The following is a 21857-nucleotide window of genomic DNA, read 5'->3' on the forward strand; positions in this document are numbered from 1 at the left end:
GCAGCACCTTGTCATGGCTGTGCTTGCTGAGGGGTTTGGGGCTTTTTGGCTTTGTTGAAGTGCAGTCAGGGAGGTGGATTTGGCTTTTGTAATCTGATATTTTTGCCAGCAGGTGACTGAGCCCCAGAGAGCAGAAGGCAAAGGTTCCACGCTGGAGCAGCCTCCAAGTGAGTGGGGTTTTTTTTTTGCTTTTTTTGCTTTTTATCAAGTCTGAGCCACTTCTTCCTCTGCTGTGCCATAATTAATGACCAGAAGTTAATATCCTGTCATTTCCACAACAATAAGCAAATCAACTTTGACTTCTTCCTTTGACACTTCTCTATTTCTGTCTCGATGCTTTTGCGATTTGGATCTCCTTGACTGAATTCAGAACTGAAACTGGAATTAAAGAGTAAAGTCTGAGCCACAGGCTGGAAATGCTTTCCCTCCTCCTAAGCCAGGCTTTAAATTAAACAGGAATTCTGTATTTCAGTATTTACAATTAATTTGTGGTTAACAAATGCTCCATCAAAAAATAATTCTGCAGGTTAAGAGGGAAGAGGCCACAAAATATTCAGCAGAGTGGATTTTTAGCTGCAGACTTGCAGAGTTGTGTGGTTTCTTGTTCGTGTTTGGGGTTTTTTTTAATGAATAAATCATTTTTTAGAGAGAACTCCCACTCCCCAAAGCTCCCCCAGTGCCAGAGCTCCTTTTCTGCACTGCAAGTGAAGCTCAGGCAGTTCTGAGCTTCAAAGGGAAATCCTTCCCTCATTTTTCCTGGGGGTTTTTACCACCTGCTCTCACTTGTCTGAAGCTTTTGGTGCCCCGTTCCTGGAATATTTCAAATAATTATAAAGCACAGAGCACCTGAAAATTGGATTTTAGGAAAGCACTGAAGGTGTGTTAGGAAATATTATTTTTGAATGAGCAGGAGGAGGATCCTGATCTTGAGAGCTTTGTGAACACCTTGCAGGATTAAAGGATTTCTTGGGAGGGGGAAAACGTGGGGAAGGTTGCACAGGAAATCCCAAGATGTTTTTATTGGAAAGATGTCAGGTGGTAATGGAGGCAAAAATGAAAATTTGATTCTTTTCTGAAGACAGGCTGGGAGAGTTGGGATTGTTCAGCCTGGAAAGGTTTTGGGGAGAGCTCAGAGTCCCTAAAGGGGCTCTGGGAAAGGGTCTGGGGATGGGGGGACAGCACCCAGGGAATGGCTCCAGAGCAGGATTTGATGGGATTTTGGGCAGGAATTGTCCCCTGGAGGGTGAGGAACTCCTGGGTTCCCAAATGCCTTCTCCAGGAGGAGTCTGGGTGTGACTGGAGCCAGGTTTAGTGACAGACCTGAGCTCTGGTTTGTGCCCAAGGGTTTGTAGGGATGGGACTGATCCTTCCTGGGAGTTTGTCCCTCAGGATTAAGGATGGCAAACCCAAGGTATTGATCCAGCTAAAATAAATCCTGGATTTCAGATGCTGGAGATAACGATTAGAGAAAGGGATTTTAATCAATCTGTTACACAATGGAAGTGGTTGTGAGTTGTGAGGAATTTTTGAAAGAATTCAAGATGGGACCTCTGAATTGTTTTTGATGATGTGGTTTATTTTTCTTATTTTCTGCACAGGCAGGAAGGGTGAGTTCAGCTCCCATCTTCACTGCATGGCTCAGGTCACAAGACCTTTTAAGGAGTTTTTAACCAATAAACCAATAAATATGGGTACAGGTAAAATGTTGGTGATGGAGAGAGATGAGGAGCCTGCTGGTGATCAGGATCTGATTTTATTGTGGGATACAAACACTTATATTCTATTTTAGGGAGACTAGCAATGTGTGCTACAATGATTAGGTTACAATCACACACACAAATTTATGCATATAACAACATTTCTTGCTTGCAGAGTTTATTGAGATTTTCTTTTTCCAGTGAACCTGTCTGATTGAATCTTCTTGCAGTCCAGGTCTAATTTTCAAAGTTCCCTTTGCTTTTGCCAAGGCATCCCCTTATCAAATCTCTGATGTTAACCAGGCCCAAAGTCCATCATCTGCCTTGTGTCCCCCAGCATTCCAACAGTAAAATAGAAATAAAATAGAAGTAAAATCTGAAATCCTGGATTTCAGATGGTGGAGATAATGATTAGAGAAAAGGGGTTTTAATCAATCTATTATAGATCCTGGATTTCAGATGATGGAGATAATGATTAGAGAAAAGGGATTTTAATCAATCTATTATAAATCCTGGAGTTCAGATGATGATGGAGATAATGATTAGAGAAAAGGGACTTTAATCAATCTATTATAGATCCTGGATTTCAGATGATGGAGATAATAATTAGAGAAAAGGGATTTTAATCAATCTATTATAAATCCTGGATTTCAGATGGTGGAGATAATGATTACAGCAAGGGGTTTTAATCAATCTATTATAAATCCTGGATTTCAGATGGTGGAGATAATGATTACAGCAAGGGGTTTTAATCAATCTATTATAAATCCTGGATTTCAGATGGTGGAGATAATGATTAGAGAAAAGGGATTTTAATCCATCTATTATAGATCCTGGATTTCAGATGGTGGAGATAATGATTAGAGAAAAGGGATTTTAATCCATCTATTATAAATCCTGGATTTCAGATGGTGGAGATAATGATTACAGCAAGGGATTTTAATCCATCTATTACCAATGGAAGTGGTTATAACTGATACTGCAGTGTATTGTTTGTTCAAGCAATACTTTTATAATGGTTATTTTTTAGCCTGGAGAGAAGAAGGCTCCAGGGAGACCTTAAATCCCTTTCCAGGGCCTAAAGGGGCTCCAGGAGAGCTGAGAGGGACTGGGGACAAGGGATGGAGGGACAGGAGCCAGGGAATGGCCTTGAGCTGCAGGAGGTGATGCCAAACCCAACTTTCCAACCCAACCTGAAGCAGTAAAATTCAGCCATTCTCATCCTCGGTGCTGAACACACCCAGAGAACTCAACTCCACTTTCCTGGAGTTAATTTCTGTCCACTTTGCTGTGGCTCTTGGGTCTTCAGAGAGACGGGAGCAGCTGCTGGTTGTGGTAAAGTTGTTTTTTGCATCAGTCTTGAAGGCAGAGAGTTCTAAGTGAGTTGTTGAGAGTTCTGCAGTTAGGAGATGCAGCTGGCAGTGTGTATTCTGTTACTATTTGTTGAAGGTAAGGCACTTGTTTTCTGTTAATTGAGCAGTTTTCTTTAGCTTTTCTACAACTAACCCTCTTTTTAGAAAGGTGTCTTTTCTTAATAGGCTGTTGGGCTTCACTGTACAACTGATAAAGTTACATCATCTTATTGTGAGATGCTCTGCCCAGAGGGAGGAACAAAGGATTTTTATTTAAATATAATCAGGGATTTAGAACACCACAGTCAGCCTTTTCTTACTCAATTCTAAATAGAAGAGCAGCTTTTGTCTCTACTGGATTCCCAGCACTACTAGATCTTCAGAAGAAAACTTCACTTTTCTACAAGATCAGTGCTTTAAGAGAGCTCCATCTGTCACTCTAAGGAAACTGCAGCTACTGTTTAATCAGACTGCTGCTGACACTTTGCCTGATAGGGTATCAGGTTTGAATTCTTAGTGCTGTTTTGTATTACTGCATTTTAAATTTTATTTTTATTTTCTTCCCTAGTAGAGAACTGTTATTCCTGCTCCCACATCTTTGCCTGAGAGCCCCTTAATTTCAAAATTACAGTAATTTGGAAAGAGGAGGTTTACATTCTCCATTTTAGGGGAAGCTCCTGCCTTCCTTAGCAGACACCTGGCTTTTCAAACTAAGTGTGAAGTCTGTGCTAAAGCTTTCTGGCATGGAGTCCCAAGCAGAGGCAGAAGTAAAAGCTCCCACAGAGTCCCAGGCCAAAGCAGCAGCAGCAACAGCCCCACACCTTTACTCTTTCTTCTTCTTGATGGTGATGATGAATGTTATAAATGAGAAGCTTGACTAGGCCAACATTCAAGCAGCAATCAATTTATTAATTAATTTGGTAAAGTATGAGCCATACAGTGCTGGGTACAGTGGGGGAAGTTTCCCTCCAACTGCACACCCATAGTTGAGGCTTACAGGTATTTACAGGGGTACTCATCAGCTTTCTCAGCAGTTTCTCTTCCAAATTTTTACATCACAATTCTATACACTATTGTGATTTAGTTTTTCTCAGGATGTATCCCAAAAGGAGTCTCCCATCTGGTGGAGTGCAGCTCTCCAGATGTGGGTCCACCTTTTAATTGCAAGTCCTATAAATCTCATAACAGTGATGTCCAGCTTCCCTTGCTCAAAACTATAAATCCTTGAGGTGATGTTCACCTTCCTTTCTCAAGCTGCTTTTCACTGTTTTGTTAAGGCATGAGGTAAGCATGTTTCCTTTTTATATATTCTAAAGCTATAGTTTCAAAGATCCTTTCTACAAGCAATATTCTAAAATTATACTTCAAAAGGTTTTATTGCAAAACTCTTTAAATCTTTGCTGCAAGCAGAAAGTTCCTGTCAAAAAGCAACATCCTTAAAGCTTTAATTCAAATGCTCCTAAATCAACTTAAGACTTATAAAGGTTAATTGCAAACAAAGGGTAGGTTCAAAAGCCTTCTTCCATGCTTTACTTTCCTCAGTTATTATTAGAACTCGTCTTTATAACTGTCCGTTGGTCGGTTTCCAGACATATCACGCATGGCCTGTGTGTACCTGGCACCAAACTCAGCTTTGTATTTCACATGAAAAAGAGAGCAGGGAAGAGCAGGCAGGAACAGCATTTTCTGCTTCTGATGCCTTGTGCAGGCTGCCCCAGAGCAGAGGCTGGACAGAGCTAAAGAATAAAGCAGGGATTTATGAAAAGGCCTCCATGGATGCACCTTGGGCAGCACCAGAGCCCAGCCAGGGCTGCACCCAAGATGAACCAAAACAGCCCCAAAATGCACGGCCGGGCACGGGGTCTGTCCCTGGGATCAGTTCTGCTCCATTTGCATCTTGCAGTTCATTGTCCCATTGCAGCTTTAGCCCCTGCAGTCCCACCCTGCTTGTTTTTCTCTCTCCAGCCCACGGGGTTTGTGCTCTGGGGCTGAGATTTGGATCATTTGTCCTTGGTGCCCAGCTGGAGCAGGAATTGTTTTGTTTCCCTGCTCTGTGCACAGAGCTCACCATCCCATAATATGAAGCTCAGACCCACATACTAAATCAGCACAGAATGTGAAAAATAGAAAAGCTCAAACCCGAGGCATCACTTTCTTCTTCTTGTTGTCCTCTTGTTCTTCTTTTTGTTGGTGGTTGTCCCCACCCCAGTTGTGGTGGTTTGACAGGAAATGTGTTTTCTGGGATGCTGTGCTTAGGCCAATGGATGTTCAGATTTCAATATTGGCACCTAATGTGGCCATTGGGACATGGGATCTGCCTCTGAGAACACGGGGTTAAAGCAGGGCTCTCCCCTGGCAGGCTCTCCTGGGTTCTGGTCAGGGAAAGGTTCAGAGCTCCCCTGCCTGGCTGCTGCGGGCTGGGCGGGGCAGGGGAAGCCATGGGGCCAGGTGAGGTAGGCCCAGGGGAAGAAGCCATGGGGCCGGGTGAGGTAGGCCCAGGGGAAGAAGCCATGGGGCTGGGTGAGGTAGGCCCAGGGGAAGAAGCCATGGGGCCGGGTGAGGTAGGCCCAGGGGAAGAAGCCATGGGGCTGGGTGAGGTAGGCACAGGGGAAGAAGCCATGGGGCTGGGTGAGGAAGGCCCAGGGGAAGAAGCCATGGGGCCGGGTGAGGTAGGCCCAGGGGAAGAAGCCATGGGGCCGGGTGAGGTAGGCCCAGGGGAAGAAGCCATGGGGCTGGGTGAGGTAGGCCCAGGGGAAGCCATGGGGCTGGGTGAGGAAGGCCCAGGGGAAGAAGCCATGTGGCTGCGTGAGGAAGGCCCAGGGGAAGCCATGGGGCTGGGTGAGGAAGGCCCAGGGGAAGAAGCCATGTGGCTGCGTGAGGAAGGCCCAGGGGAAGCCATGGGGCTGGGTGAGGAAGGCCCAGGGGAAGAAGCCATGGGGCCGGGTGAGGAAGGCCCAGGGGAAGAAGCCATGGGGCTGCGTGAGGTAGGCCCAGGGGAAGCCATGTGGCTGCGTGAGGTGGTAGGCCCAGGGGAAGCCATGCAGCCCAGTGAGGTAGGCCCAGGGGAAGAAGCCATGGGGCTGGGTGAGGTAGGCCCAGGGGAAGCCATGGGGCCGGGTGAGGTAGGCCCAGGGGAAGAAGCCATGGGGCCGGGTGAGGTAGGCCCAGGGGCAGCCATGGGGCCGGGTGAGGTAGGCCGGGCCTGGCCAGAAGGGAGGTGAAGGCCCCTGCAGGATGGAAGGGTGGAGGAGCACTGAGAGGCATCGGGCAGCCACCCCACCCCCAGGAGAGACAGAGACTGGTGCCTGTGCCTGTGCTTGTGCCACCTTGGAATTTAATAGTGGCCGGCCGAGAAGGAGAAGCGGGGGGCGGCAAGAAGGTGCCCGGCTGGGAGTTCTGGACAGACAGAGCCTCAGATTTTTAACCCTTTCCTTGGATGATGGAAACTTTACAAATGCTAATCCTCCTGGAGCTGAATGAGAAGAGAGATCGTGATAAGAGGAAATGGGCCACGAGAGAAATAGAGAAGAACGCAGGTGGAAGAGATGATGGAGTAGCTTATGCTGGACTCTTTGTGTGTAGCCATGGACAGAGCCGTGTTTCCTTGTGATACAGGGACTGCATTCTAGGGGGAGGCAATGCCTCAGGACCAAGAGGGTTCGGTGTGGGTACCCCTCGGCCCCAGGGGGTGAAAAATATGGGGGGGACAGATGTCCTAAAGTTGAGACTGTGCCTTTTTAGTGTGGGATGAAGCATCCTTAAAAGTCGACCCTAGCAGCAGCTCTGGTCTGTGTTCAGTGGTGAGAGCGCTGGACACGAAAGGAAGAGGTCCCCACTGGCACAAGAAGGACTCCTTGTCCTCTTGATGAACTGAGGATTGAGTATTCTGAAGGGTGGTGCCAAACCGAGAGTTGATGATTTGGGGGATGTATTGTATTGGGAATTTGGTGGGGAGGAGATGTATCTGTGAGGTTTTCATTTTCCTTGTGTGTTTCTTTTTTTTTTCCTTTCCCTTGTAGTTTAGTTAATAAATTTTTTTCTTTCCTAAGTGGGAGCCTGCTGTGCTTATTCCTGGTCCCATCTCACAGCAGGAACCAGGGAGAGGGAATCCTCATGGGGGCACTGGCATTGTGCAGTGTCAAACCATGACACCAGTACAGGGATTTTTATACATAAAACAACCAATCAGCTAAAACCACAAATCTAAACCATTCACAACCTGAACTTGATTCTAATGTACAAAAGTGATGGGGAAGTAGTTTTAGTTCTTATCTAAATTAGTTTTATCTATTTACACATATAGCTTTATCTATTTACATTAATAATTCTGTCTAGAGAAGCAAGCAAGGTTCTGCTCTGTTTTTGTTATGTCTGGGATTAAGTTTAAACTGAGCTTTAAACTAGTCTTTAGGGCCTTTACTAGTTGATTTCTTGAGGCACTTAAGAACTTTACTACTAAGTGAAGTAAGTAGCAAGTTTAAGAAACTTTACTACTAGTTTCTTAGGGCACTTAAGATATATTTCTACTTACTTAAAACTATATCTTACACTTCTATTGACTTAAAATTTGAACTTAGCTTTCTACTTTTAAGTGGCTTGATAGATCCTAATTTCTCTAAAGGCTTTAATTCAGCCCCTGCATCCATTTCTCTGTCAGAGGAGCCCAGGGATGTTTGCATTCCAGCACATTTCCAGGCATCCACCTCTTTCATGGCCCTGGAGAATCATTTGAAGCTTTCTCTGAGTCATTTGAAGCTTTCTCTGGGGCTCTGCTCACTGAGAGCCCCCAATGTTTGGAGTTACCTTTCCCTGAGCTCCTCTTTGGGCGTGTGTGGGTGTTTCTGGGTCGGTAATTTTGCCCCAGCCCCTCTGTATTCCTCATTATCTGTTCCCAGCTGTGCTCAGCATCCTCTGTGCCTCTCTGACATTCTTTTATCTCCTTTGCAAGTTGGGCTCTGAGCTCTTATCACCCAACTTCAGGGGGGACTGAAAATTTCCCCTTCTCCCTGCTGCGTGCCAGAGCACAGGCGCCAAATTACCGAGGATGAAATTGGGCATTCAATTAGAAATTCTTCCCTGGCAGGGTGGGGAGGCACAGAGAGGCTGGAGAAGGGGCAGGGTGGCTGATTCTTGGAGGAGCTGAGGAAGGAAGAGGGGAAATTCTGGGAGAGATCTGACAATGCTTGGCCAAGCACCACGGAACGCGTTGGGCGCAGTCATTTTCATTTCACCAGCCCCGTGCTCATCCCATGTTTCTGCTTTATTTGCTCTGCTTTATTTTCACTTTCTGTTCTCCCTTCCTCCTCCCCTGGTTCTGTAGAGCAAAATATTTGATTTGGAGGGAGGAGGAGGCTCCCAGTGACTGGCTGGCCCCAGTTTGCTGTGGGTGGGGGAGGAAGAGCCTTTTTTTTTTTTTTTCTCCTTTGCCTTTGTTCACTGAACTTGCAGGAGTTTTAATGGAAAAGAACTTAATGCCACATTATATTATTGTAAAATCGTTGGCCTTTTTGATTTATTTTTCTTGCTACTTCCTATTTTTGGTCTTCATGTACTGTTTCTTTGAGCTCGTGTATATTTTTATTAAATATCTTTGGTCACTCCTAATGGAAAGTGCTAAGAAAAGTCATTTCCCTTCTCCTAACATTTTTAAGTGTTTGTTGGGTAAGTAAATGATGTTTTCTGTGGAATTAATACATTGACTTAAGTATTTTAATTAAATCAGTTAAGTAAATCAGCTGGTTTTGCTTGTTACCTTGTTTTAGAAGCTTTTTTATTTCATCTGGAAGCAGCATTTAAAGTTGGGTGTTGTAGGGGAGGAGTTGTTTCTATGGGAATTGTTGCTGCAGTAATTTTTGTTGAATGGCTTTTGAAATTGGAGCAAAATAATGCAGATTGATTTCTTCCTTCCATGCTGAGATGGTTTCTCTTCTCTTCACTAAGATTTTGTTTTGTTGTTAGATTGGTTCCTTTAGGGAAAGCAACACATGAAATGAAGAGAAAGTGAAATATCTCAGTCTCAGGATGGTTAAAGGATGATGTGCTGGAGGTGTTTCCAGGCTTTCAGGAGAATTCTGGTTTTCCATCATTCCAAGGTCTCCATTTAGAGGAATTGGTGGGGATTTTTAGTGCAGCTTTGGGGTTCCCATGAGTTCCAGCCGCCATCCACTCAAGGAGTGGTCCATGAAATAATTCTGAACATGTTCAGTCCGGGTGGTGACTCCTGATTTTTGTGCTGACTCATTTAAGTTTCAGGTCATTAAGCAGCTCCTAATGAGAAATTGCTCCTGGCCCAAGGCTTTAATTGCCCCCGGGTGGGATTTAGCACAGGAATGTTCATGGGCCACCTCCCCTGCCTGCAGGGAGAGCACTCAGGGCTCAGCTGGGTTTTTACACACTCGGTGCCTTTCAGTATTTCCTGTTTAAAATACTCTGAGTAGCATTTTTAAGCACAGATCCTTGCTAAAATTTCACCTGTAACGTGAATAACTTCTCCTGTATTCAAATCTGATTTTCTGGCAGCTCAGCAGAACAATAACCCAGTGCCCAAGAGTTTCAATCCAGGTGCTGCATTGTTTCCCTGTGGGTGTGTCCAATAAAAAAAAAAGATGATTTTTGCAGTTAATGGCAGGAATTCCTGGGTTTGTCATCACAACAAAGCATTAAAGCACATGTTCAGTGCTTTTCATTTTCTCCTTCCGTGGTGCCCAGGAATTGTTTCCTCAGTGCTGTTCCACAGCAGGGCGGGAGCTCTGGGGGTTTGGAGTGCTCCAGTGAGTTCCACGTGAGGTCTTTGATGTGAAATTTGGGAGTTAAATGTGAATTGCTCTCACCTGATTAATCCTTCCTTGGCCTTGGCATCCAGTGTTTCCACTTGGAGTTATTTGTCTGCCTCTTTTTATTTCCATTTGACATTGACAAGGCTTGAACTTCGCTTTGCCTCAGGGCTTTTGAAGCAAAAAATTCATCCTCATGATTTTCTCCAGAGAAACTTGGACTTGCATAGGGATCTGTTATTCCCTTTGAAAATTCAGATTGGTCAATAATAGTATAAGGAAAAAAAAAAACCAAACAATTTGAATATAAAATATTACATAATGTCATTTTATAATGCATTACCTAACATACAATGTATGCATTCTAATACACAATACATAATTATATAAGAATTAGAAATATATATATATAATTTCTAATATCTACAATATATAAATATAAACTGGTTTTATATCTTTTATGCATATATAATATATCCTACATAAAATATATCATATATAAACTGTTTATATCTATATTATAAATATATATATATCTATATATCAATTACTCTTTTATAGGACAGACTGATTTCTTCAGGCTGGAGTCCACTTTAATAATCACAATTTTGTGATTATTTAATCACAATTTTGAGATTAAAATCCTACAATCCTGCAGGAGTTTAAGGTTCTTCTATTTGTTTAAAATCTTTCCCTTTCAGGATTTTTTTTTTATTCCTATCTACCATAGAACAAAACTAAATTCAAATTCACTTTTTGGTTGTGTTACTTTTGACCTTCTCAGTTTTTAAGATCTACAAGTTACAGAGCCAAATGTGAGTTCCAAGTGCATTTTTTTGTTTGCTTGTTTCAGGTAATGTTCATTTTGTTTAAAATCCTTTTCCTCTTTACAGACCAAAGTCAGCAAAACAAACGAAAGCCAAAAACCAAAACTTGTGACTATGAAAAAATGAGGTAAGAAATACTATTTATTTTTAAATTTATTCCTATTTTGAGCTATTTTAGGTAAAATTAATACAACTGGGATTCGCTGCTTGCTCCCTGCTAATGGCTTTGTGTAATTTTTTACATCCTGATAGTGGATAAATTCCCCAAAATTACAATTTTTCCACAGTTACTGCTTGAAATCTGAAAATCTTCCATGCCCAGCTGAGTTTTAGTGCATGAAGGCATAATTGGAATATTTGCTGTTGAAGCAGAGAGGGGGGACAGGAGTTTTGTTGCAGTTGTTACATCCAAAGTCACAGCAATAATTGTAACTCTTACCTCCTTTCCAAGGTCTCCCTTGCACCAAATAATTGTTCAAACTCCTCTGCCACTCCCTGAGCTCAGGAAAAAACATGAAATCTGGTTTTGTGGTTTTTATTTTATGAAAGAACTTTTCTTGGAGTCCTTCAGTTGTTTGTTGGCTCCAATTTCCAATCAAAAGTCTGATTTTAAGGCCAAGGATGCTCCTGTAGAACAGGAGTGTGAATGGTTGTACTTGGGGCTAAAATTCAATGAATTCAGGTAAAACTATAGATTTTATCATATTAAATATTTCTATTTTAAATATCTATTAAATATAATTCTATATTAAAAATTGTATTTACTTTTTAGTATATTTTAATATATTTAATTCTATATTAAATGTATTATATAATATATTTATTTATTTATTATATGTTATAATATGTTAATTATTGGTTGTACTTGGGGCTAAAATTCAGTGAATTCAGGTAAAACTATAGATTTTATCATATTAAATATCTATTAAATATAATTCTATATTAAAAAATGTATTTACTTTTTAGTATATTTTAATATATTTAATTCTATATTAAATGTATTATTTTATATATTTATTTATTATATGTTATAATATGTTAATTATTGGTTGTACTTGGGGCTAAAATTCAATGAATTCAGGTAAAACTATAGATTTTATCATATTAAATATTTCTATTTTAAATATCTATTAAATATAATTCTATATTAAAAATTGTATTTACTTTTTAGTATATTTTAATATATTTAATTCTATATTAAATGTATTATATAATATATTTATTTATTTATTATATGTTATAATATGTTAATTATTGGTTGTACTTGGGGCTAAAATTCAGTGAATTCAGGTAAAACTATAGATTTTATCATATTAAATATCTATTAAATATAATTCTATATTAAAAAATGTATTTACTTTTTAGTATATTTTAATATATTTAATTCTATATTAAATGTATTATTTTATATATTTATTTATTATATGTTATAATATGTTAATTATTGGTTGTACTTGGGGCTAAAATTCAATGAATTCAGGTAAAACTATAGATTTTATCATATTAAATATTTCTATTTTAAATATCTATTAAATATAATTCTATATTAAAAATTGTATTTAATTTTTAGTATATTTTAATATATTTAATTCTATATTAAATATATTATATAGTATATTTATTTATTATATTATAATATATTAATTATTATTAATATAATATATTAACAATATATTTATTGTTCCACTTAAAACAGAATTTATCAGAGGAAATCATTGAATATTTCCAGTGGTGCTGGGGCCACCACGCTCTGGGGATTTTTGTTGTGTTTAGGATGGCTCAAAACATGGAAAAAATCCCACAAAACAGGATTTTTATTGTATGGGAATAGGGAGGTTTCCATTCAAGAGAATTTTTCCAAGGCAGATTTCAGGTTTCTTTAGGAAACCCGATTGTTCCCAGTCCTAATCTAAGTGTGACCATAACCCCAAATTTCTTTAAATCAGTATTTATTTCAGTACAATCCTGTTGTTTTCCTGTAATTTTTTTGAGCACCAGTGTAGGTAGAAAAATTGAAATTTTGCCCCAGGAGAGGTCATTAAATGGAATTATCAGTGGCTTCCTTTTCCTTTCACTTCAAGGAGGGGTGATATTTTCATTTATTGTGGAACAGATCCTCTGTAAAGCAGCTGAACCAGCTCCAAAATTGCTTCTCTGCTGGGGGGAGATGAGCAGAGCTAAGAAAACCACATTTATTGGAAATAAATTGAGATTGAAAGCACCTTTAGAAACCCTTGGTGCCCCTGTGCTGTTTGTTGTAGGGACCATGTGGATTTGAAGAGGGAATCTAAAGCCATGGAGGATAAAGGTTTCTGTGCTGTGCCACAGGTAATGGGAATCCAGCCTTAAACTGGAAATGATTTCTCATTTTTTAGGAACATTGCACAAAATCTTGGTTGATTCCAAAATTTAACTCTCTGTGCTCTGTGTGGCTTTGATCAGAGGCAGGAATTCTGTGGTTACTCTGATTTATTCTGATTTATCCTGATTTTCTTCTGGTTTCTCTTTCTTCTCCTGCTGTAAAACCTGGCTGGGATAATTTTAAATTAAATTTTAAATTAAATTTTAAATTAAATTTTAAATTAAATTTTTAATCAAAAATTTAAAACCTGGCTGGGATCATTCAGGAATTTAAAAAGCCCTTCCCAAATTTCTGCCTAAATTTTTTTTTCCAGTGTTGGATACATTTGGAAATAACCAATTGTATGGATTGGCTGTTGGAAACGCTGTAAAATTCATACAAATTTTATAAAATTCATACACTGGGGGGAAAATTCTCCTTCTCTGGTCAAGCACCAATAAATTCCTGAAGGAAATAATGGCAATGCTTAACTAATTAATTAAATTATTGTATTAATTAATTCAATAAGTAATTCTTTCATCCCTGTTAATTGGGGGATGTGGATACCAAAAATCTTTATTCAGATTAAATACATTAAATGCCTCACAGGATAAAACTGAATTTAGGAGAAAGTGCAGGTTCTGCCCCTTATTTCCTATCAAACACTTTTCTTTGTTTTGCTAATTCATTGCTGGTGTTGAAAGGGACATTTTCAGTCCTTTGATCTGCTTTGGATGTCATTTAGCATTAAAATAATATCATTATTCTGATCTGTTGGGACAGCATTAACCCAGGAGTTGCAGGAAATGAAAATAAATCTTAATTATTTACATAATAATGTAAATTCCTGCAGCTTTCAGGAAGTACCAGTAGTGAAAACAAAATATAATTTTAGCATGACATAATAACAAATAGTAAAATAATGGACTGTGAAACCTTCCAGCATGAGCTGAGCTGGACACAAATGAAAAATGAAATAATTCTCAGCTCTTCCAAAAACATTTGGATACAAAAAGTGAGGAAATGCAGAAGTCTGGGTGGTGCTCTTGGGTTTTTTTTATATGTGAGAAAAATTTAAATGGTGCTTGAACTAAAGTTGCAGCTTTCTGGAGAGACATTTAGAATAAAAATGAGATTAGAAATTAGAAATAAAAATAAAAGTAAGTTAGAAATTTAGAATAAAAATGAGATTTTTAAGAGATTGGCAGCTCCATGAAAATCTAATGCAGGAGTTTATAAAAATGCACCTGGTTTGCTGCTTGAAAAGTGAAATTGTGGTGACACAGTTCAGGAGGCTGCAGAATTTCCACTTGGCTGTCTCAGAAGTGTTCTAGCAAATATTTATTTTCTGAATTAAATCTTTTGCTTGCTTTTGAAAGCAAACAAAAAATAAAAAAAATATAAATAAATTATATATTAAAAATTATATAATTATATATATAATATATATTATAATATATATATAATTATATATATAATTTATATACTTATAAATTATATTAAAAATAAATAAAAAAAGAAAATGTTGGGTTTTTTTGAGCTTGCTGTCTGTTCACCATTTCAGGGGGATTTCAGTGCTGATGGAAAATCCCTTGGGCTGGAGGGTGATGGAGCCTTGCTGGCCAGGGATAAACCCATTCTATTACCCCTGCTGAAAGCCTTGAATGCTCCAGAATTCAAGGTAAACTCGGAGAAATGACCTGGTTTTTATCCCAGAAATTCAAATTTATGCCTTCAACGCCTTCCTTCCCCCAAAACAATCCTGACTCTTGTGTGGAAAAACAACCCAACCACACTGGGTTGAGCGTAAAAAAAATTTGAAGGTGCAATGTGAGAAAGAAGGAAAAAAAAAAAGCCAAAATATTCATATTTAATAAAAAAAAATAGAATTCAATTAAAGAAGGAGGAAAATGCAGTTTTCTGTTGGACTGACTGGCTTTGCTGCACGTTGCAGGTGGATTTCAGCGCCCTGCCCGAGGAGGTGAAGGCGCTGGCGCGGGACGGCTGCAGGGCCCTGCAGGAGCAGCAGTGCCACGGGGCCGAGCGAGCCTTCTCCTCACTGCTGCACCTCCTCTACAGCGCCAGCCGCGCGGTAAAGGCAGCACAGCTCCCTCCTCTGCGCCACCCTGGGCCCCCCTCCCTTCCCCAGAATGGTCATCAGGGGTTGCATTGCATTGCATTGGATTGCATTGCATTGCATTGGATTGCATTGGATTGGATTGGATTGCATTGCATTGCATTGGATTGCATTGCATTGCATTGGATTGCATTGCATTGCATTGGATTGCATTGCATTGCATTGGATTGCATTGCATTGCATTGCATTGCATTGCATTGCATTGCATTGCATTGCATTGCATTGCATTGCATTGGATTGCATTGCATTGGATTGGATTGGATTGCATTGCATTGCATTGCATTGCATTGCATTGCATTGCATTGCATTGCATTGCATTGCATTGCATTGCATTGCATTGGATTGCATTGCATTGGATTGCATTGCATTGCATTGGATTGCATTGCATTGCATTGGATTGCATTGCATTGCATTGGATTGCATTGCATTGCATTGCATTGCATTGGATTGCATTGCATTGCATTGGATTGCATTGCATTGCATTGGATTGCATTGCATTGGATTGGATTGCATTGCATTGCATTGCATTGCATTGCATTGCATTGCATTGCATTGGATTGCATTGCATTGCATTGCATTGCATTGCATTGCATTGCATTGCATTGCATTGCATTGCATTGCATTGGACTAGATTGGATTGGTGGCTGCCAAGGGAAAGATTTTAGGGGTGTTACACACACACACACACACACACACACACACACAGAGCTGTGGTTCCAAAATATTCCTTCCTTCCCCTTTCCCTTCCCCCTTCCCCTTTTCCCTTTCCCCTTTCCCCTTTCCCCTTCCCCCTTCCCCCTTCCCCCTTTCCCCTTTCCCTTTCCCTTTCCCTTTCCCCTTCCCCCTTTCCCCTTTCCCTTTCCCTTCCCCCTTCCCCCTTCCCCCTTCCCCCTTCCCCCTTCCCCCTTCCCCCTTCCCCCTTTCCCTTTCCCCTTTCCCTTTCCCTTTCCCTTTCCCTTTCCCCTTTCCCCTTTCCCCTTTCCCCTTTCCCCTTTCCCCTTTCCCCTTTCCCTTTCCCCTTCCCCCTTTCCCCTTTCCCTTTCCCTTTCCCTTTCCCTTTCCCCTTTCCCCTTCCCCCTTCCCCCTTCCCCCTTTCCCCTTTCCCCTTTCCCCTTTCCCTTTCCCCTTCCCCCTTTCCCCTTTCCCTTTCCCTTTCCCTTTCCCCTTTCCCCTTCCCCTTCCCCCTTTCCCCTTTCCCCTTTCCCCTTTCCCCTTTCCCCTTTCCCCTTTCCCCTTTCCCCTTCCCCCTTCCCCCTTTCCCTTTCCCCTTTCCCCTTTCCCCTTTCCCCTTTCCCCTTTCCCCTTTCCCCTTTCCCCTTTCCCCTTTCCCCTTTCCCCTTTCCCCTTTCCCCTTTCCCCTTTCCCCTTTCCCCTTTCCCCTTCCCCCTTTCCCTTTCCCCTTTCCCTTTCCCTTTCCCCTTTCCCTTTTCCCTTTGCTTTCCTCCCCTTTCCCCCTTTCCCCCTTTCCCTTCCTAAACCTTCCCTTGAAATTTCCTTCAAGTTTCCTTTCCTTTCCTTGAAATTTCCTTTCGCCTTTTCCTTTCCCCCTTCCTCAAATATTTGCATCAAACATTGTGGTTTTTTAAATCAAAACCCTCTTGTTGGTTGGACTTTTGATGATCTTAAAGGTCTCTTCTGTGATTGTCAAATCAACTTTGATTTATAAGAGCAAAGGGTAAAAAAGATTTTATAAGAACAAAGGGTAAAAAGGATTTTGAGGGCAAATTCTGTGAAATTTGCTGTCTGTGTAGCCTTACCCAATCAGCCACTGACCCAAAATCATCCTGGATTTCTCTTCATTAATTTACAGTATTTTTACCTTTTTACCATGTGTCTTTGTTGTGCTGTGACTATAATTTAACTTTCTTTTTTCTTTTTTTTTAGCATGTGAATAGTGTGAATATTCTTAATATAAATTATGTTATATTCCTCTATGGACATGCCACTGCCCTCCTGGGACTGGGACATCCTGAGGTAGGATGTAATTTATTTGTATTTTCATTTATTTTGATACTTATTTAAATATTTTTAATTATTTATTTTGTACTTAAATACTGTCTTAATTCCAATTTATGTATATTTAATGTATATATTTTTTAAAATTTATTTTATATATAAATATTCCCTTAATTCCAATTTCTAGCTCAGGCAGTTTCCCATCCTTTTTTTTGTATTTCCCTAACTGGGAAGATGAGAGGGGAGGGAAACCTCTGGACACATTTTGGAATTGTCCAAATTGAATATTTGGGACTAAATCCTTGATAGTTTTGGAATTGGGCTATCAAATAAAATTTCTTTGTAAGTCTTCAAATGAGCATCTGAGTATCAAAAATTGACAGTCAATAACTTTGATTTCTGCCCTGAGCTGGTGTTTTGGACAGAAATATCCTACTCCTAAAACAAGAGCCAGGAATTGCTTTGGGTTCTGGAAAATGCCAAACCAGAAGTGGGGGTCGGGTTTTTTTGGGATGTTTCTTCTTTCAGTGTTTGGTAATATTCAGTGTCTTAAAATGAATTTAAAAATAGCTGAGCTCAGGAATTTCATTCCTTTGGGTTACAGCAACTCCATGTTTACAGAATAAATTGGGATTTTTTTTTAAAAAGAAAGGGAAGTTTTGCCTGTGATCACAAGGGTGTGTAATTCCATTTACTGTTCCTAAGACTGATCAAGGAATAGGGCACACTGACCCAGTCCAAAGGAGGAAAAAACCCAGGAAAAGTGAAAATATTCTGGCAAAACTCCCTTATTTGTGTCTCCCATTTCTTTTGAAGGCATTGGCAAAAGCTGAAGTTCAGTTTAAGAAAATAATTGAGGACTATCCAGAAGAAAGTTGTTTTTGTTTGGCACACTATGGAATTGGAAGGGTTTACCTCAGGCAAAACAGGTTGGTCTGATGGAGAATTTCAGGGTTTGCTGGGAAAAAAATTTTTATTTGAAGAATTTGAAAATTTTTTATTTGAAGAAAAAATGTTTTATTTGAAGCGTGGTGGGGCTTTAATTTTGCTGTGTTAATCATTAAATTCATCTGTCAGGTGGGTTTAATCAGTGGATTTAATAAAATGGGTTTAATCCAATAGGTTAAATAAAATGGGTTTAATCTAGTGTGTTTAATAAAATGGGTTTGATACAATGGATTTAATCCAAGTGGGTTTAATCCAGTGGATTCAGTACAATGGGTTTAAATACAATAAATTAAATCAAATGTGTTTAATCCAATGGATTTAATCCAAGTGGGTTTAATCCAATGGATTCAGTACAATAGGTTTAAAATTCAATATAATTATATATATATATAATTGTTAATTAAATTTATATATATAAATTCAATCCAGTGGGTTTAATACAATGGATTTAATAAAATAAATTTAATCCAGTGGGTTTAATACAATGGATTTAATACAATAAATTTAATCCAGTGGGTTTAATCCAATGGATTTAATCTAATGGGTTTACTCCAATGGATTCAGTACAATGGGTTTAATACAATAAATTAAATCAAATGTGTTTAATCCAGTGGATTTAATCCAAGTGGGTTTAATCCAATGGATTCAGTACAATAGGTTTAAAATTTAATATAATTATTCATTAAATTATATATATATATATAATTGTTAATTAAATTTATATATATAAATTCAATCCAGTGGGTTTAATCCAATGGATTTAATACAATAAATTTAATCCAGTGGGTTTAATCCAATGGATTTAATACTATGGATTTAATCAAATGGGTTTAGTCCAATGGGTTTAATAAAATGGATTTGATACAATGGATTTAACCTAGTGGATTTAATCCAAGTGGGTTTAATCCAATAGATTTAATAAAATGGATTTAATCTAGTGGGTTTAATCCAATGGGTTTAATAAAATTAGTTTAATCCCATGGATTTAATCCAGTGGGTTTAATCCCATGGGTATAATCCAATGGATTCAGTAAAATGGGTTTAATCCAGTGGATTTAATCCAATGGGTTTAATCCAATGGGTTTAATCCAATGGATTTAATGCAAGTGGAATTTTATTCCTGCTGAAGAACTGATGGGAGCTGCTGAGCAGAGCGGATTTGAGGGAATATTTGGGATTCAGGGATCACAGCCCTGCAGTGGGGGAGAGCTCAGGGGGAAAGAACAAACCCTCTTTGTTCTGAGGGAAAAATGCATCCTAAAGAAATCTGGCTTTATCTCCTGCCTGGGGAGCTGAGGGTGGCCTTGGGCTGGGACAAGGCTCCACTGAGTCACAAATTCCCTGGAGCTGATAAGCAGGGATGTGTTCCTGAGCTGGCACATCCCAGAGGGACAGGGAGAGCCTGGAATGCAGGGCCAGGACAAGAAAGAAACTGGGAGCAAAGAGCTGGAGCTGCTCCCACCCATCCAGGCTTTCCTGCTGGAGTTTCTCCCTCGTGGAATCCTGGCTGTGGGAAGCTGGTGGGGGGATTTTGGGGTATCCCTGGAGCTCCTTACCCAGCTGTGATCCTGCTCCTCTGGGAGAGAGGGGAGAGATTCCATGGAAAAGCTCCAGGGTGGAGGGAAAGACAGGGAGAGCATTTCCTAATGACTCACAGGAAACACTCGACGTCAGGAAAAATAATTTAAAATAATTTCTTGTCCATTGAAACAGAACTGGAGAGTAGGAAACAGAGTAAAACAACTGAAATCACCTTTCTCTTGCCCTCCTTTATCCCAGGCTGGAATTCACTCCCTCATTCCTGACTCTGTGCTGCCTGCAGGGATGGGGAAGGGGGGAGGTTTTCTCACTGCTCCTCGGTGCCCCCATGACAATGACTCTCCCTGGTGCCCACTGTGAGGTGTGATCAGAGATAGAGCAAAGAAAAAACCTTAATAATTTCCAATATATAAAAGAAACACACAGAACTCAGAATGAGAACCCTCCAAAACCATGAGAGGAGGTTTTATGCAGGGTGTTTTTCCCTTTATCCTGCAGGGAATAAAGCACAGCTGGGCCTGGGGCTCTGCCATCCCCCCCATCCCCTGCCGCCCTTGCCATGCCAAAACAGTGCCAAATAAAGGAGTTTTGGTGCTGAACCTTCTCCTCTCCTGCCCCTTCTCCCTGCCCCCCTTGCCATGCCAAAACAGTGCCAAATAAAGGAGTTTTGGTGCTGACCCTTCTCCTCTCCTGCTGGGGCTGGCTCCAAGCACCTGCTCAGGGCTGGTGGCTGCTCTGAGGGAATTCCTCCTGCCTGGGAGCTGCTCCCCAGCCCTGTGCTCGTGGCTCATTTCCCTGGCAGCCTTGACTGCCAGAAAAGGCCCTGCACAGGTGACAGCACCTCTGGCTCTTGGATAAAGCCCTTTCCTGACCCACAGGTGGGGCAAATGAGAGGTGTTTAAAAAACTTCTATTCCACTTTCAGGCTCATGTGAAGGTGAGACAACCTAAGTGTTATAATGCACACCATCACAGTCAGAAGCCAACTAAAAAACAATTATCTAAAATTACCCCTCATAAATCTTACTACAATCCATTTTTCATTGTTCAATTTCTCCAAAACATCTAGTTTTATTTACAGAAATTTATTTATTTATTCATTTCTAATTCCATTTCTCTCTCAACAGTATCTATCCAATTCCATAACATTTCTAAGCCAGCATCTCTTACCTCAAACCTTACATACAAATCCATGCTATATAAACCTTCTGTCAAGTTTTAAACATTTTCCACAAATCCATTTCCCAGCTGTGGCCAGGCAGAGCCATTCCCATGTCTGAGCTCAGGGGAAAGCCAAGGCAGAGTGCTGTGTCCCAAATTCCCACATCCCTGCATCCCTGGGGATCACAGGCTCGTCCCTGCCTGCCTCACCCCTCCAAACGACCAGAAAATGGAAATGCTGGAACCCTGGGTGCTGAGAATTTGAAACTTCCTGTGCTGGAAGACACAGACCCTCAGGAGAACACTGCATTTAACCTAAAGTCGTAGAGAAGACTTCCAAAATTAATTAATAACACACTATAATTACAAGTGTGGGGTTTAATTAGAAGTGTGTAATGTCACAAGGTAGAAAACCTAGAATTTAAAGTTTTAGAATATAATAATATATATAGAACAAGATAAAAGTTTTAAAGCAGAAGCTGATCCCTCTTCTTTACCACCTCCTCCTCCTCCTCCTCCTCCTCCTCCTTCTCCTCCTTCTCCTCCTCCTTCTCCTCCTTCTCCTCCTTCTCCTCCTTCTCCTCCTTCTCCTCCTTCTCCTCCTCCTCCTCCTCCTCCTCCTCCTCCTCCTCCTCCTCCTCCTCCTCCTCCTCCTCCTTCTCCTTCTCCTTCTCCTCCTTCTCCTCCTCCTCCTCCTCCTCCTCCTCCTCCTCCTCCTCCAGTTTAAGTAGTGTTCTATACTTAGACACAAATGTCCACATTACGAGACAGGAATAATTAGTTATTAAGTTAAAAGTAAAAACAATTTAAGTGTCATTTCTTAATTAGATAATTTAACCTTAAAAGAGCTTATAGGAAAAAAAAATTAACCATTTTGTAACTTATTAATGTAATACTATAGAACTCACAACTTATGAAACTATAAATAAAAATAATAAATATCTAAATATAACATAAAATACCATCTCAAACATTCAATCCCAACCTTCACAAAAATAAAAAAACCCCAAAACCCAGCATTTAATGAGCCAGCTGATCTCTCCTTCCCCATCCTCTCAGTCACCACTGTTTGCTCCTGGCAGGATAAAATTGATGGTGGAAATTTTAGGAAATTTTTTGCTCCCAGG

General features: G+C 40.3%; 1 protein-coding gene across 6 annotated transcripts in view; it reads left to right on the forward strand.

Moving 5' to 3' along the window:
- The window catches only part of TTC3 (tetratricopeptide repeat domain 3), a 73555-nt gene that overhangs the window by 25981 nt on the left and 25717 nt on the right, over positions 1-21857 (forward strand). For 3 of the 6 annotated variants that reach the window (XM_036394227.2, XM_036394219.2, XM_036394242.2), the window contains 7 exons: positions 113-167; positions 10716-10776; positions 12911-12977; positions 14555-14671; positions 14945-15082; positions 17012-17101; positions 17900-18012. In XM_036394227.2, coding sequence (XP_036250120.1) covers positions 113-167; positions 10716-10776; positions 12911-12977; positions 14555-14671; positions 14945-15082; positions 17012-17101; positions 17900-18012 — 641 coding nt within the window. Of the gene's footprint in view, positions 1-109; positions 168-8621; positions 8711-10715; positions 10777-12910; positions 12978-14554; positions 14672-14944; positions 15083-17011; positions 17102-17899; positions 18013-21857 lie in introns of those variants that run through there. The other 3 variants (XM_054514123.1, XM_054514122.1, XM_036394235.2) reach the window with 2 other exon arrangements.

Source organism: Molothrus ater, chromosome 2, assembly GCF_012460135.2.
Source record: "Molothrus ater isolate BHLD 08-10-18 breed brown headed cowbird chromosome 2, BPBGC_Mater_1.1, whole genome shotgun sequence".
NCBI lineage: Eukaryota > Metazoa > Chordata > Aves > Passeriformes > Icteridae > Molothrus > Molothrus ater.